Source organism: Schistocerca americana, chromosome 1 (genome assembly GCF_021461395.2).
Source record: "Schistocerca americana isolate TAMUIC-IGC-003095 chromosome 1, iqSchAmer2.1, whole genome shotgun sequence".
Lineage (NCBI taxonomy): Eukaryota > Metazoa > Arthropoda > Insecta > Orthoptera > Acrididae > Schistocerca > Schistocerca americana.
Genome location: NC_060119.1, coordinates 678,332,098 through 678,348,597, shown reverse-complemented (window position 1 = coordinate 678,348,597; position 16,500 = coordinate 678,332,098). Strand labels below are relative to the sequence as shown.

Here is a 16,500-nt window from a genome sequence, read left to right as displayed (position 1 = left end):
TAAAAGAAAAATAGAAATTCTTCTACTTGCAATTGTAAAACTTGAGGTATTTGGGTGGTGGTGGAAGTACAATACGCACTGTAAGACTCCCAGCATTGGAGAAGTGAGAAAGATATCCAATCTCGAGCGCAAGACACAGCAGCACCGAATGTGGAGTGGCACTGCTGGCCCACCTGAAGGACAATAAGGCATATCTACCATCGAGATTCACGGCTCTCAGCAAAGATGAATTTGACTTTCTCAGCAGTAGAAGCACGTGCATGATATACCATGGAAGAATGAACAACATAGACACATTTGATTATGAAAATAGTGATACGACCAAACGTTTGTGCATGCTTCTAAACTGTGTAAAAATATATTCTGAATCATAAGGTATGACATAGTGAGAGTATTTTTGTAGTATAGAAGAAATGAAACAATTTAAACTCTGAATATTCCTTCTTGTATGTAAATTTTCACAGTTGTGTGTCTGACTTTCTTGGAATAAAATAAATTTTATACCTCGAGTATTTTTGTGTTAGATTTTTTGTTTCCTTCCCCATTATCTCTGTTATATATTACAAAGATAGAGTTGGAATTTGCTGACTATTAAGCGTACAGTACTTGATATAGAATGCACTAACTATGAGATATTAGAGTATTCTGTCAAAAAAATTGTTAGGATGTACTAACAGAGAGAGAGAGAGAAATGAAATGTGACATAAACATTGTTTCAGAGAGATGAAATGTACTGATTTGGTAAATAATACAGATGTGGAAATATAGTAATTCTTGCAAATGTGTATGTGTGTTGTGTGTGTGTGTGTGTGTGTGTGTGTGTGTGTGTGTGTGTGTGTGTGTGTGTGTGTGTGTGGGTGGGTGGGTGGGTGGATGGGTGGGTGGGTGGCGAATATCTTTGCCATTTAACATGAACTTGTCACTTTCACGCATTATTTTACTACTATGTTGTGACTGAATGGCTTGAGAGGCAGAGGGGAAGGGGAAATGGGGCGTAGCTTGTCTCTTCTTTAACTTCTGATGCTGGCTCAATTGGATTAGTTCCATCACCTTGCATTTTTCATTGATTGTTTCATTTTATCACGACACTCTCATTACCTGAAGAGTGGTAGGGGAGGGGAGGGAGTGTGGCTTGTGTTTTTAATTTTCACACTAGCACAGTTGGATTAGTTCCACCATATTGGATTTTTGATGAGTTGTTTCATTTTAATACTATGCTATGGAGAGGGGATGGTAGGGCTTGGATGAGGTGAGGTGGGAGGAGAGAGTTGGTGTGAAGGGCACATGGCTTCATGAAGTTATGCATTCAAGGTCATTGCCCTCCCTCTATGGCTAGAAAATCCCAGTGCATAGGTCAAAGTGGGCCAGAATGCCCATAGGCGCACTTACTATTTACGTTCCTAGACTTTTCTGGAGTTTTTGGAATATCTCGATAAACAATATCTTTTTTGCAGCGCCAACGATCATTCAATTTGGCGGATACCTTTGTTTGAGAACGTGTGCACACAAGGCGTTATATAGTGGACATTCATCTTGTTAATAACATGTAAGCATTTTGGTTCTCAGCAGCACTTCATCCACAAGACATAGAAAAATTCGTGGAGAAAGTTGGCATAGGTGACCACTGATGAAATAAGGGCCAATGTTTATAGTACCAAGCGTTCTACACCAGACATTAACTCTCCTTGATTCTGCAAGTCATTTCCATGTAATTCATGGTGTAAGTGTACATGTTAATTACGGAATTCCTGATGTATTAGATTGCGGCTTGCACTGGTCTTAGGAATGCCAATCTCGGGTTTAAGTTGTCAGGATCTCAGGAGAAGATTCATTGCAACAGTATCAACAGCAGTAACTTCTGCGGCTTCCTCTGAGCACCTTCTGCGTCGAAGCTTCTCATTTCCCGCACCGTTGCAACAAGACGAGAAAATGTCCATTGAGAAAGTGGGTTCTTACCAGGACACTGCTCTCTGTAGAGTTCCTCTTTCTGAGTAGCACTACGTTTATCTTCAACCACAACAAAACAAAAGTAATAATGATGCAGTTCTTAATAAAGGGCTGCCTTTACTGTACACAACATACTTTCTAAAAGTACAGTATTGTGCTACTTGAACCTTACATTCTGCACAGATGAGTGGCGTTTCTACCTTCTCTTCCTTGGTTCACAATCTACTCACGCAAACATTCAACAGATGACGGTTGACTGAATGACCAATGTGCCTTGTGTTTCCATTTTTTTCATTGTCAGCTACAGAAAGTGGACGAGTATGTTACTCCGAGTAGCTACACATGTGTGCTATTATGGGAGAGTCAAAATCAACTTTGTGTTACATTTTTTTTAATGTCGTGTTTACATGAATGGTACACGTTGTGCTAAGTCTTTCTGCAGGTCTCGAGGAACGGAAGCAGATTTCTGAATAAAAATATAGGGTGCTATTTAAAAACGATGTACTGTTGCTCATATCTACTTAACGAACAAAGTTACAAGAAAGGCAATCAAGCTACTTTAGCTTGATGTTTTTTTCTTCCTTCTTCTGAACAAATAGTTATTTGGGGTGCCAAGGTAAATGCGACACCTTGTATATCTATTTATAGTACAGGATTTTAAAATTATGAAGCCTGCCAAATGATATACTAGTTGCATAACAAAAAAGCGATTAGCAGCTTTGTGGTCGTTATACCTAAAAATGTCTCTCACGAAACCTTTGAAGCACAGCTTAAATAAGATTTTGTGAAACTGAAAGCAGTTTAAATGCATTTTGCAAAATAGTGTTGATAGTTCGAGAACAAATGAAGTACGAAATGATGAGGTATCGCAAATAATAGGCTATGAAAGAAGTTTGTGGAATATCCTTGTTACAAGAAGGGGCAGGGTTTTGGAACATGTTCTGTATTATCCAGGAGTAATTAACTTTACGACAGAAGGAGCAATACAAGGGAAAACTGTGATTGCAGATAAATACTTTAAAAAATAACTAAATAGGTAACGGGGGATGTAGGACGCATTTCCCATGTACGGATGAATACGTCTGCACCAGCTACGTGAGATGGAGAGTACAGCCAAGTTTAAAAAACGGGGGATCCGCATATTCATAAATTAAAAGTTAATGCGTAACATATTTCTCACGTAGTAGGCACCAATTTACAACACATTCTCTGATAGCTGTCTGTAAATTAGCTCACAAGTGGTCAGAACTGCATTGATGTAGCACGACTAATTCACGCTGAACCTGACTTAACAGTAGTTCTGAAAACGAGGCTGAAATATAAAATTGGGAAATGAATTTGCATCTCAGCTCCCTCCCTCTCCTTACTCTTGCATCAACTGAATAAATACTCATTAGCATAAATGAAAACCGATGTAGTACACACACACACCGTGCACGGAGCAAGAGAGCATCTTTAGACAAAATGAACGATGAATCTAACGGACATGTTGCCAAAAACTACACACACAAAAGTACACATTGTAAGCTTATTTAGAGAAATCTTAACAAACATTTATGTGCAATATTGGTGCAATATTGGTGTAATATTGAGTCATGTGTAACATCTGCAGCCCCCGCCCCTATGAAGCAAGGACCTTGAGCTGGTGGGGGTGGCTTGCGTGTCTGAGCAATACAGATAGCCGTATCTGCAGCCTTTGCAGTAGTTGCAGGGCAAGAGTCTGGAAGATTAACTGATCTGCCGTTCTAAAATAAAAATAAAAACGGCCTTGCTGTGCTTGTACTGCACATGGCTGAAAGCAAGGGGAAACTATGGGCGTAATTGTTCCCGAAGGCATGCAGCTCTACTGTATGGTTAAATGATGATGGCGTCTACTTGGGTAAAATATTCCGGAGGTGAAATAGTCCTCCCATTCGGATCTCCGGGCGCGAACTGCTCGGAAAGATGTCATCAGGAGGAAAGAAAACTGGTGTTCTACAGATCGGACCGTGGAATGTTAGATCCCTTACTCGAATGGATAGATATACACTCCTGGAAATGGAAAAAAGAACACATTGACACCGGTGTGTCAGACCCACCATACTTGCTCCGGACACTGCGAGAGGGCTGTACAAGCAATGATCACACGCACGGCACAGCGGACACACCAGGAACCGCGGTGTTGGCCGTCGAATGGCGCTAGCTGCGCAGCATTTGTGCACCGCCGCCGTCAGTGTCGGCCAGTTTGCCGTGGCATACGGAGCTCCATCGCAGTCTTTAACACTGGTAGCATGCCGCGACAGCGTGGACGTGAACCGTATGTGCAGTTGACGGACTTTGAGCGAGGGCGTATAGTGGGCATGCGGGAGGCCGGGTGGACGTACCGCCGAATTGCTCAACACGTGGGGCGTGAGGTCTCCACAGTACATCGATGTTGTCGCCAGTGGTCGGCGGAAGGTGCACGTGCCCGTCGACCTGGGACCGGACCGCAGCGACGCACGGATGCACGCCAAGACCGTAGGATCCTACGCAGTGCCGTAGGGGACCGCACCGCCACTTCCCAGCAAATTAGGGACACTGTTGCTCCTGGGGTATCGGCGAGGACCATTCGCAACCGTCTCCATGAAGCTGGGCTACGGTCCCGCACACCGTTAGGCCGTCTTCCGCTCACGCCCCAACATCGTGCAGCCCGCCTCCAGTGGTGTCGCGACAGGCGTGAATGGAGGGACGAATGGAGACGTGTCGTCTTCAGCGATGAGAGTCGCTTCTGCCTTGGTGCCAATGATGGTCGTATGCGTGTTTGGCGCCGTGCAGGACTGCATACGACCGAGGCACACAGGGCCAACACCCGGCATCATGGTGTGGGGAGCGATCTCCTACACTGGCCGTACACCACTGGTGATCGTCGAGGGGACACTGAATAGTGCACGGTACATCCAAACCGTCATCGAACCCATCGTTCTACCATTCCTAGACCGGCAAGGGAACTTGCTGTTCCAACAGGACAATGCACGTCCGCATGTATCCCGTGCCACCCAACGTGCTCTAGAAGGTGTAAGTCAACTACCCTGGCCAGCAAGATCTCCGGATCTGTCCCCCATTGAGCATGTTTGGCACTGGATGAAGCGTCGTCTCACGCGGTCTGCACGTCCAGCACGAACGCTGGTCCAACTGAGGCGCCAGGTGGAAATGGCGTGGCAAGCCGTTCCACAGGACTACATCCAGCATCTCTACGATCGTCTCCATGGGAGAATAGCAGCCTGCATTGCTGCGAAAGGTGGATATACACTGTACTAGTGCCGACATTGTGGATGCTCTGTTGCCTGTGTCTATGTGCCTGTGGTTCTGTCAGTGTGATCATGTGATGTATCTGACCCCAGGAATGTGTCAATAAAGTTTCCCCTTCCTGGGACAATGAATTCACGGTGTTCTTATTTCAATTTCCAGGAGTGTAGTAGGGATTGGTGGAGTTTCGTGGCGGGAGTAACAGGACTTCGGGTAAGGTGAATACAGGGTTATAAATACCAAACGATTAGGGATCATGGAAGGGTGGTTTTAATAATGAATAAGAAAATAGGAGTGCGGATTTGCTACAATGAACAGAATAGTAAACGCCTTATGCTAAACAACGTGGACATGAAGCCTACACGCATACAAATTTGTATGCCATCTAGCTCCGCAGATGACGAAGAGATTGAAGAAACGTATGATAAAAGAAATTATTGAGATAGTTAAGGGAAACGAAAATTTAATCGTGATTTAGGACTGGAATTCAATAATACGAAAATCAACAGAAGAAAAATTGTAGGTGGTTATGGACTGGAGGAAAGGAATGAAATAGGAAGCTGCGTGGTAGAATTCGCACAGAGCATAATTAAGTCAATGCTAACACTTGGTTTAAGAATCATGAAAGAAAGTTGCATACATGGAAGAGACCTTGAGACACCTGAAGTTTTCAGATTGATTATATAACGGTAAGACAGAAACTTTGAACGAGGTTTCAAACTATAAAACATTTTCCAGGGGCAGATATGGACTCTGGCCACTATTTACTGGTTGAGAACTGTAGATTGAAACTGGAGAAAGCTGCAAAAAGATAGGAAATTAAGGAATGGAACGTGGATAACTTGAAAGACCCAGACGTTGCTGAGAGTTTCAGAAGGAGCAATAGACACGGTTGACTAGAACAGGGGAAAAATACGGTAGAAGGCAATTAGGTAACTTTGAGACATGCAATAGTGAAGGCAGAAGTATTGCGGGGACTCATTTACTTGTGGTCGGATGGCAGACGAAGCTGTGAAGAGGTTATAATCTGTTTAGTGCTCGATACAGCAATCCTCCTCCCTTGTTGCTCGACCGGAATCTCGACGGCTATTGAGCTTGCCCTCACATTCCAACACCAGGCCACTGTCTTATCCCAATGCCTCTGGATATTGCAGGCTTCGATCACCTGGCCAAATGTAGACCAACAGTGAGACCTCTTTCAAAATCTGTCAGGTGCTGATAATGCTTTCTCACAAACATATGCGTTACCTCTGTGTCCTTCGCAGTAATCACTCAAAATCTGACACTGTTTTCGCCCCTTATATAACCTACCACACCTTGTAACAACACTAAACACGAACAACACTAATGCAATCTGGTGGCCATTCCACTATCACAGAGAACTTCAACTCAAATCACTTACATACCCATGGATGGTGTATAGGTGTACAAAGTTACACTGACGTCCAACCACGTCTTCTTCGTGATTAACTTTTTTGTTAGACAGTGTGTTTTACAAAAACAAACTTGCAAACACGTTTGGTCCCGCACCACAGACGATGTTTCGGTCCAATAAGAGTAAACAAGTGTGGTGAAATGAATAGGCATTTTGTAATTACATTGGCAGATCAAAAATACTCAAAGTAAAATAATTACCAGCTGAAGGTCACGATAATAAACGCTAAGTTAATAGTTGAAAGAAATGAAGGAAGCTGTCGAGGAAACCTCCTAAGAGACGAAGGGTGTGACTCGTTTGTCATTTCCTGAGATACGAAGGATAGATAACCTGGCATTCTAAGGAGGAGCACAGGGGAAAATCGTTAAGTGATGTAAGCGAATTACTAGGATTTGGAGAGTTTTCTCAGAGCACCGAAAACGAGAAGCCATCAAACTAAAGTTTATTTGGATTATAACAATTAATACCAGATACATATTAGAAAGGACTATGACTGTGATTTGTGTAAAGAGCTACCTTGAGATATTTTGGTAGGTTCCGTCATCGAAGCACATCATTTCTGCTGACGGCTTACAGCCATGACGAATGTCACACTAAGTTGTTGCGTCACTTTGGAAACATAGGAGAACGCTGAGTGGTTGTTAGGGATTGAGGATCTAACCACGTTGCTCAACAGACAGAATATGGAAGAAACATGAGCACTCGGGATAGCTTCGATTACAAGGCATAGTGACTTGGAGGAAAAAGATCGTCAGCTATGACTGAAGGCTGAAAGCAAGCAAACTCGTGAGAAAGCCTGACCTGTGATGCGGCCGACGCCGGGCACGTGCTGGCCCACGTAGCCGCACGTGTGGGCGCCCAGAGAGTGGCCCACCAGGTGCACGTCAGACCCCCGCAGGCCGCACTTCACCTGCCAACACAAACACACAGCTGCACATTCCCAAATATCCACCCTACTGATACCACCCAGCTGCCTTCGCCTATGAAAACATCGAAAAGCAAATATGGGCAACATGCGTGCCTTGAGAATAATTCCAGTTATTCTCACGAGATCACGTGTTTCACCAACTCACAACCAGACTGGTATCTTCCTAACCTCGACCTCGGGCTATGCTGTACATCAGCCTCTCACCACAAAAAAATTGTACTCAAAAACCCAAACAAATATTGCTCGTGTTGTGTTCTATAACTGGTTGCGCACATATGAAGTCATATGGTAGAACAGTATTATTCCACGAGCCGGAGCCGACGTCGAGTATCGGTAGGTTCTCAACTCACTCCTCGGTTCTCCTACGTATAGCTGACCCGCCGGACCGGTTACTAGGTCTGAGGAAGCCAATCGCCTACTGCCTCGAGAAACAGCGCGCTACGTAACGTACCGTGCTGTTCAAAGCGACCTTTAGTTTTTAATCATCGGCAAATGTTCAACTTGAGTACAAATTAACGTAAACTCACACTTTCATCGATATTTTATTTTTCTTCTCCACCCTGCGCACTTCTGTTCTGTTCTCGGTACGCGCTACACCCAACGAACATGTAATCAGTGTGACGTATTACGGTCTTCGTTTTTGTTCTAATGTTTACCTTCACTGTTCCTTTCCCTATCAAATAGCTATTTCAATATCGTTTCAGAATATCAAATCAACCCGCCACTTCTTCTGATGATAGCTTTCAGAAATTCCATTTCACATCTGTTCCGTGCAACACCTCAACATTTAAACTTACATTTTCCTGCTGGAATATTTTTCAGATGCTTCCAAATAACTTTCTCTGGCTTTAAACCAGTTTAATTCAATACTCCACGACACATTTAGCGTAATATAAACATGACATTCATAATCATTTGGATAGCGTCAGTTTAAAACAGACCTTCATAAAAATTCTATACAGTCTGTTTTTTGCAACACAAGGACTTCAACTGAAATTTCAGTACATCCGTACTATTATCATTGGACCGTTATTTTCATTCCATATCTGAATGTATTAAAAGAGTGTAACCTTGATGGTTAAGCATTTCATTTTTACTATTGCAGTTTTGTTTTTGAACTAGTTGTAAAGCTGGTAAACAAAATCACACTAATAACGATACATTTAGGACTACTTTTTTCATTCATCATCGACAGCCGTTCGATATTCACTGGTGTAAAAACGCGCTCTCCAGATTAATCCGTGAATAATGTCATTTTCTAAGGTCATCAATCTACGTTTCATTACATCGCCGCCTTACTCTTTACATATCTCTTTGAATCTGGCAACGTACTGCATTGGTGGATACATCATCCATTCGTCTGGTTAATTTTCAACTAATGTCCACAGCATTTTACATGCTGTTACGTCTTCTGCTGAAATCTATTCCCTAATTTTCATCTTCACTGTTCGGTTCTCCATAACTCGCTTGCTGAAGCTAATGTTAATCTTATCCTATTCTCTTTTCTACCTTTCAATCGCCCAGCTGCAATCTGGTTGCAGTCTTAAATTGTTTCCAATGCTTGCTTTCCTACTTCACTCACCATTTTTGCCTGTCTCATAGGTTCTCAGCTAGTAAGAGGATGGCACAACCAAACGTTTAGTTGAAACAGGAGGCGAAACGTGTACCTTGTAGAAGTTGGTATATAGTACAGGTTTCCCTGCAACCGTTAAAATAGTCTTTATAGTAGTAATAGCCCACTTGAGCTTTCACTCTCATTCTTTCCTCGTTGTTTCGTATTTCTGCACTCATGGGTACTTCAACATAATAGTCGAAAATAGCCTTAAACACTCGACTCACATTCGTGAGAACAGATGTTAAAATTCCAGTCCAGCTACCTCGGCTTCGTTTTTCCAGGCATACCTAAATATTAGAGGCGAATTACACTTCTTATTGCTCCCTATGTACTGATCTGACTCTAATAGTCACCATGTTGACCAGACAGTAAAATCCAAATCACCTCTTCCTGCAAGCGTTTGGAATGTTGACCGGAATCATACGTAGACTTCATAAATTGTTTTCAACGCTTGCTTCCCACTTAGCTTTCTACAACTACTGCAATGACTTTATCAGATACTGGCCATTTCCACACACCTTCTACCACATATACATTCGACACATATACTGAATATCCTTCCACCCCTTTTCCCTCCATCTATCTGTCTACCCCATCCCCCAACCTATAACCCTCTGTCTCCTCCTCCCCACTTTCTCTGTCCTTCGTCTCCTCCTCCCCTCTCTTTGTCCAATACCTCCACCCCTCTCTCTGACCATATCTTCCCTCTGACCACCTCGTCCTTCCCCTCTCTGCTTCCTTCTCCGCCTCCCCCTCTTCCTTTTCCACTTGCCCATTACCCCTCTACACCTTCCATTTGACTCATGCAATCCCCCTCCCCTCTCTCTCTGTTGATTTCCTACTCGCCCTCACCCTGTCCATCCTCCCCTATGTCAATCTCAACCTGTCTGCAACCATGCTCTTTGTCATATGGAGTCCCTGCAACATGTTCAATAAAGCAGACCAGTATTACTCCCACTACATGGCTGACGTACAGCGCAGACTACACATCAGGGGCTTGAAAATCATTTATTTTCCTGTCATACAAAGCTGGTAGAGAAAATAGGCCGATACTACTCCAAAACGCATGTCACGTGGGGCAGCCTATATGCCAGAGGCTTGAAAAATGCGTTTCTGCCATATCTCCGCTCATTTTGGACCTAGGAGATTATAAAACATATAATGTTCCCGTGCCAAATCTGGTTGAAATCGATCCATGGATTTGGGAGAAGATACCAGACATACAAACATACGCTCTGCTTTACGCAGATCACAAAGTAATAATCGTTTTAACAGTGCGTGAGAGTGACTCTATTCTCATCGGAATTCAGAATATTATGATACCCTTTATATTCTCAAAGGTCCTTTGTGCCCACTGATAGCATTACAGTTTTTGTTATTTTTCCTTCCATTACGATGAGAAACACACTGTCTTTTCAGTCTTTCTGTTGTTATATCAGTTAAACATCTATGCATATGAGACATGAAATAAATTATTAAGGGTCTGTCACATAACATTTTTCTTCCAGTGTAAGGGCAATGACTGTCTGAAAACCTGATGGAACCTCCACCTTGTAATATCTCTTTATATTCGACGAATTATTCTGATACAATTCTACCCTTGAATGACGTTTACAAAATTTCTATCTTCATACTCGTAGAATCCATGCGCAAAATAGTTTCATACAATAGCTATGCCATGAGCGCAAAATTATTCTTTGTATTACTCTCTCTGGTGGTTGTTGTTAGAAAAAAGCTTCCGAGATTGTCTTTGTGTCGATTAGCCTGAGCTTTGTTTTTGACGAACTGTAATCTGATTATTGAGATTTATGACAGAAGATAACTGATACGAACTGTACGATTAAAAGGGATATATATATATATATATATATATATATATATATATATATATATATATATATATATATATATATATATATATATATTGCTCCTTCATACAAAAGGTGTGTATTTGACATTTGAGAATTAATGATATTCATCGATATATTGCGTAGTTGTTAATCATAAGGGTACTTCCGAAAGACTGGATACGAACCTGCATTTAATAATCCAAGAGCTCCATTACTTCTTCGGAAGGTTAAACTTCATCAAAGCCAAATATTCGCTTGATCTGAGGTTTCCCGACTGATTATATAACGCTCCCAAAATTACGAGGCATTTTATTTGTACAGATTGGCAGACTGCCGCAATGCACGAGCCTGCAGAGAAGAAGAATCATCGCCTTATTTCATTCTAACAAGTAAAATTTCTGAATCATTTGAGTGAATGAGCTATGACTGTGTTTCATATTATGAATGACTGATTGCCTGAACGAATTGAGAGCTACATAATCACGTAGATAGGAGGAAAAATTACAGTGGTGACTGTGACAGGACTCTCTTGGATTGTTATATAATATATGTATTTTTTTGTTTCATGAAAACCAACGAGAATGAGAGATAACTAATCTGAAGAGAGATTCAGTGCCCATAGTAAAAGATTGCTGATACCAAGAAACGATTTCAACTATTGGACAACACTGAGACTACAGAACAAGGCCAGAGAAATCTAATTTTTTTATCCTGTAGTTAAAATAGTTTGAAATCGATTTAGAAAGAACTTTTTTGCAGATAGTAGTTAGAATGTAGAACTGTATATTGTGTGATTTTCGTATCTGAACATTGAACTGTATACCATCTGCGAGGTAATTTGAAAGTTAAGTGTGTCTACGACAGTAAATTTGAAACTGTGTATAGTGACTAGAACCTGATATTGACAATTATTTAATGGTATTGACTAGAGCGGCATTTAAAATGTCATTGAATCAGCAACGAGAAGTGCAACATCCTTCAGCTGTTTGCACAGAAGCAGAGGCCACAGATAGCAATTCTGAGACTGTTGTGGCTAGCGGTAGCAATATAAATAAACCTGCTGGTTCAGAAAACATTCATACAACAGCTGATCAGAGGGTTGTTGACACATTAGTTGTTATTATGCAACGGTTGTCTCTATTAGCCGAAGGCCAAGCTGAGGTAAAACGAGACTTATCCGTTATAGAAAATGAACTCCAAAATCAATTAGCCGAAAATCAAAGAGAATTACAAAATCAATTAAGAGCAACCTTTACCGAATTAGATCAGAAATTAAATACCCAGACACAGGAAATAAAAGAACAGGCAGAAAGGACCGAACAGAATCTCATTGCTCAATTTGAGCAGGTCCGCCAACAATGCCAAGAAAACAATAGTAAATTAAAAGCGGAACTAACCGAATATGTATCCGTCAAAATTGACACGATACAAAAACAAGTAGAATTGTTTCCTCAAGTAATACAAGCTCAAGAAGACAAAGAGTGTTCCGTAGCTATGATACCAGAAATTACAGAATCCCAAGATAATCTAAAGAAGCAATTTGACGAAGTGAAGGAAAAACGGACGACAGTGGAACATAGAATAAATGTACTTGCGGGAAAGTTTTCAGAAATGACATTAGAGCGGCAAAATTTTCCTTCGGAAACGATAGAAGAAACTGTGAAAGCAACTTTACAGCCAATTTCGGAGAGTTCCGAGAAGAATTTTTTCAACAAATGGTTAAAGGAAGTTCGTGAACAACTTGGCGAAGAATTCTAGCGTTGGAAAGAAAATATAGATAGATCACTAAATCTCTCGCAGGAGGATTTAGAAAGAGCGAGAAGTAGGAAACAAAATTCTCAATCTGCGCGGTAAATTCCGTGCACGTCAAGATCCGATGTAGACAGAACTGGAACGTCACAAGTTAGATTCGATATAACGGATAGCCACAGGGAAAAGTACGAACAGGATGATTTTTGGAATCGTAGTACCGTTGAGGAGAAGATGATTAAACAGAGACAATTTCAAATCTTTAACCCTGACAAAAAGAATGTTCATCCTGTAGTCTTTATTCGAAGTTTCAGAGGTCTATTTCCACGATCTTGGACAGAATGGCAAAAGATTAGTTTTGTATCTGGATATATACAAGGATCAGGAGCATTGTGGGCATCCGAACAAACATCTTCTTGTAAATGTTACAAAGAATTTGAGCAGGCTTTTCTAGCAAAATATTGGTCTGCTGGAATACAAGAAAGACTTAGGCAGGAAGTATTATATCCTGAGCCTTTCTCATTTTCTAGAGGATCTCTAAAGAGATATTTTGAGCAATACATTAATAAATCTTTGTATTGGGATGTACCGAATCCTTTGCCGGATATACTTAGGATACTCAAGTCCAGACTACCCACCAGTATAAGGAATCAGCTGTTATATATAAATGATAAGGTTATACACTCATTCATGACTACACTTGATCATACTGATATAATTGAGGAGGACAATAAAAGGGCAAGAGAAATGTCATATCAAAGAAGAGCAATAGAAGCGAATCCGAGCTGCAACTCGAATGGGAATGGCAGTAATGGTAGCAGTAACAATAATCATAACCAACTACACTCTCCGAGGATACTTAGAAATGGGCAAAATGCAAACAATAATTATTACCATAATGGAAACTTAAGTAATGGTGCAGCGAGGGGCTATTTTAGGAACAATAGGAATTTTAATCGATATAATCCAATGTATGGCAACACAGGACAGTTATACCAACACTAGCAGAACAACAACAATAATTACACGAATCAAGCAAGACAATATAGACCGAATTCACCACAACAACCGATAATCACTGAAGTAGCTGAAGAGACAAATACCAATCGGACCAACAATCAATCAAACTAAACTTGACCACATCGTGCCCCGGAGGAGCGGTCAGGGGATCTGTTAGTGGCGAAACAGTAAAATTACAATTGTTAAGATATAATGATGGTGAGCTGTTGACTGAAGAGTTAACAAAGGATTTAATAACGTGTCATAATGACAGATCGAGTGTTCTGGTATCGGAAGTATTTGTTGAAATAGAGGAAGTTCCAACGAATGTGATATTAGACACCGACGATTCCACCAATTTCATCTCAGGCGCTCTTTTTGGGAGAATTATTAGGAAGAAGAAGGTACCAATTTTGCCGGTACAGAACTGCAAAATCATCGGAGCTGTTGGAGCACGCTCTCCCAATGACAAAATACAAACAAAATTAGAGATGAAAATGGGAAATGTAGCGATAAAATGCACGTTCCTTGTAGTGGAGAAGTTATTAGTGGACTATATTCTTGGTATTGGGAGTATGCAGGAGTACAATTGTCAGATTGATTTTTTGGAAGGAATAGTTAAATTTAGATTAAATGGAGAAGAGATAGCACTGTATTTAAATAGAAAGGAAACGGTGCGTGAGAAATATTGTCGCGGTGCCATAATTCAATTAATTGACTCTACAAACGGTCGTTGGAAGGAGCTTTCAAACGATTTGATACAACAGGAGGACTTTAACGAAAACAACAATGATAAAAGCTAGTGAATCAAATCAGCTTACCGGAGAACAAAGGTAGGAGCTTCATTATTTGTTAGAGGCATATGAAGAGATTTTTTATGAGAAACCAGGAATTATTAAAGGGTATATTTGTCACCTACAAGTGAAGCCACATCAGACTTACTGTTACACGCACTATCCGATCCCCTGGCGTTTAAAACAATCTGTTCAAAGGGAGATAAATAGAATGTTAGAATGGAACTTGATTGAGCCATCAACTAGTCCATATTGTTCTCCGCTCTTAGTCGTTCCAAAACCTGGAGGCAACGTAAGATTAGTTCTGGATGCGAGAGAGATTAATAAAATAATATGGAGAAAAGGTTTTATTGAGGCGACTCATCCATTCCTCGAAACTGATGAAGAACATAAAGAAATGGAATCTTATTTATACCGGACCATATGTTATTGTAAATTACCAAATCCTGGATCATACTTGTTGGCATATCCCGAATCGGAAAGAATAAAGGGATTATTGCCGCATAATGATATTAAGAAATTTTTTGAAGGATCGTAGATCTGTGATACCAAATATGGAGAAGAATTTAGAGTGGAATTTGACTATGAGTCGAATGTGTATATAAATATCAAGATGTATATGTTGTCTAGAGGGTAAGAGACAGTGGGATTGCTCCTGTGATAGGTTAAGAGACAGTGAGATTACTCCTGTGATAGGTTAAGAGACGGCGAGATTACTCCTGTGATAGGTTAAGAGACAGTGAGATTACTCCTGTGATAGGTTAAGAGACGGCGAGATTACTCCTGTGATAGGTTAAGAGACAGTGAGATTACTCCTGTGATAGTTTAGCACAAAATTTTAAGATAGGTAGAAGAATTGTTAGTTACTAGGGTTTGTAAGTGTGGACTATGAGCAGAAGCCATAGTGATATACAATGAAAGTGCATATACATTTCCTCAAGACACGGCACTTATGTGAGAATTGCGTGTGAAACTTGAACAGTGCGGGATATGTAGGTAAATACGCTGTGTGTATGATGTGCGCTGTTCGCGTGAGAAAACAAATGAACTGTGAAATGAAGCAACAGTCGATAATGTCACTGCTGCAAACAATTGAAGAAACTCTCTGGTTGCGCGAGAGAAAATTATTATAAATTTTAGATTTTTCATTATTCCTTCTCTACCAGGAGAATTAATTTAAGAATATTAATTAACATTATAAGAATAGCAGTTTGTGTGTTTCATATTATGGACTTAAATGTTGAAATATATTTCTATTAATGTTCATGAGAGAATGAAGAAGATTCTGCGAGTGGATGATTTGTTAAATGAACATACATCATGATTAATGATATTTATTTGCAGGTAGATCTATAAATCAATTAATTATATGAATAATGAAAATTATTCAGAGAATTTTTTTCTAGAAATTATTCCTCTTGTGGAGTCAGTGTCATATGCCTATGTTTCAAATTTTTCATCAGGTGTAAACTTAAATTTTATCCATAATTTCGCAATTGAAAGCAAACCTCGGAGAAAATCAATGCTCTACTTCCACCTGCACTATAACAAAACGAAGATTAGATTTTTAAAAAAAATTTTGAGAGGAATACATTCGATATGAGCTACAACAAAATTTAAATGCCCACAGTCTATGTGGCAATGCTTTGGACAATCAGCAGTTGTAATGCAAAACAACTTTGGTATTGAGGACTACAAAAAAAAAAATTCGCGATTGTCAGGACTGATGGATGTTCCAGTCTAGTACAGATGGAAGAATATAAGAATCCACTCCGATTTTGAGTTCAACGATGAAATATGGACTTCGTTGCCTTAATCCACTCTCTTCCAGGGATTTATTCAGTCAGAACCTTTTCTTATTCCACTTTAAACCTGTTCCATGTTCACATCCCTGACCATCTGTTGCTGAGATCATCTTG

At 40.6% G+C, this 16,500-nt stretch overlaps 1 protein-coding gene across 1 annotated transcript in view; it reads right to left on the bottom strand.

Annotated features, from left to right (window-relative positions):
* The window catches only part of LOC124590650 (pancreatic triacylglycerol lipase-like), a 181,746-nt gene that overhangs the window by 145,903 nt on the left and 19,343 nt on the right, over positions 1-16,500 (bottom strand). Inside the window, exon 3 of the mRNA XM_047131669.1 lies at positions 7,448-7,556. Coding sequence (XP_046987625.1) covers positions 7,448-7,556 — 109 coding nt within the window. The remainder of the gene's footprint in view (positions 1-7,447; positions 7,557-16,500) is intronic.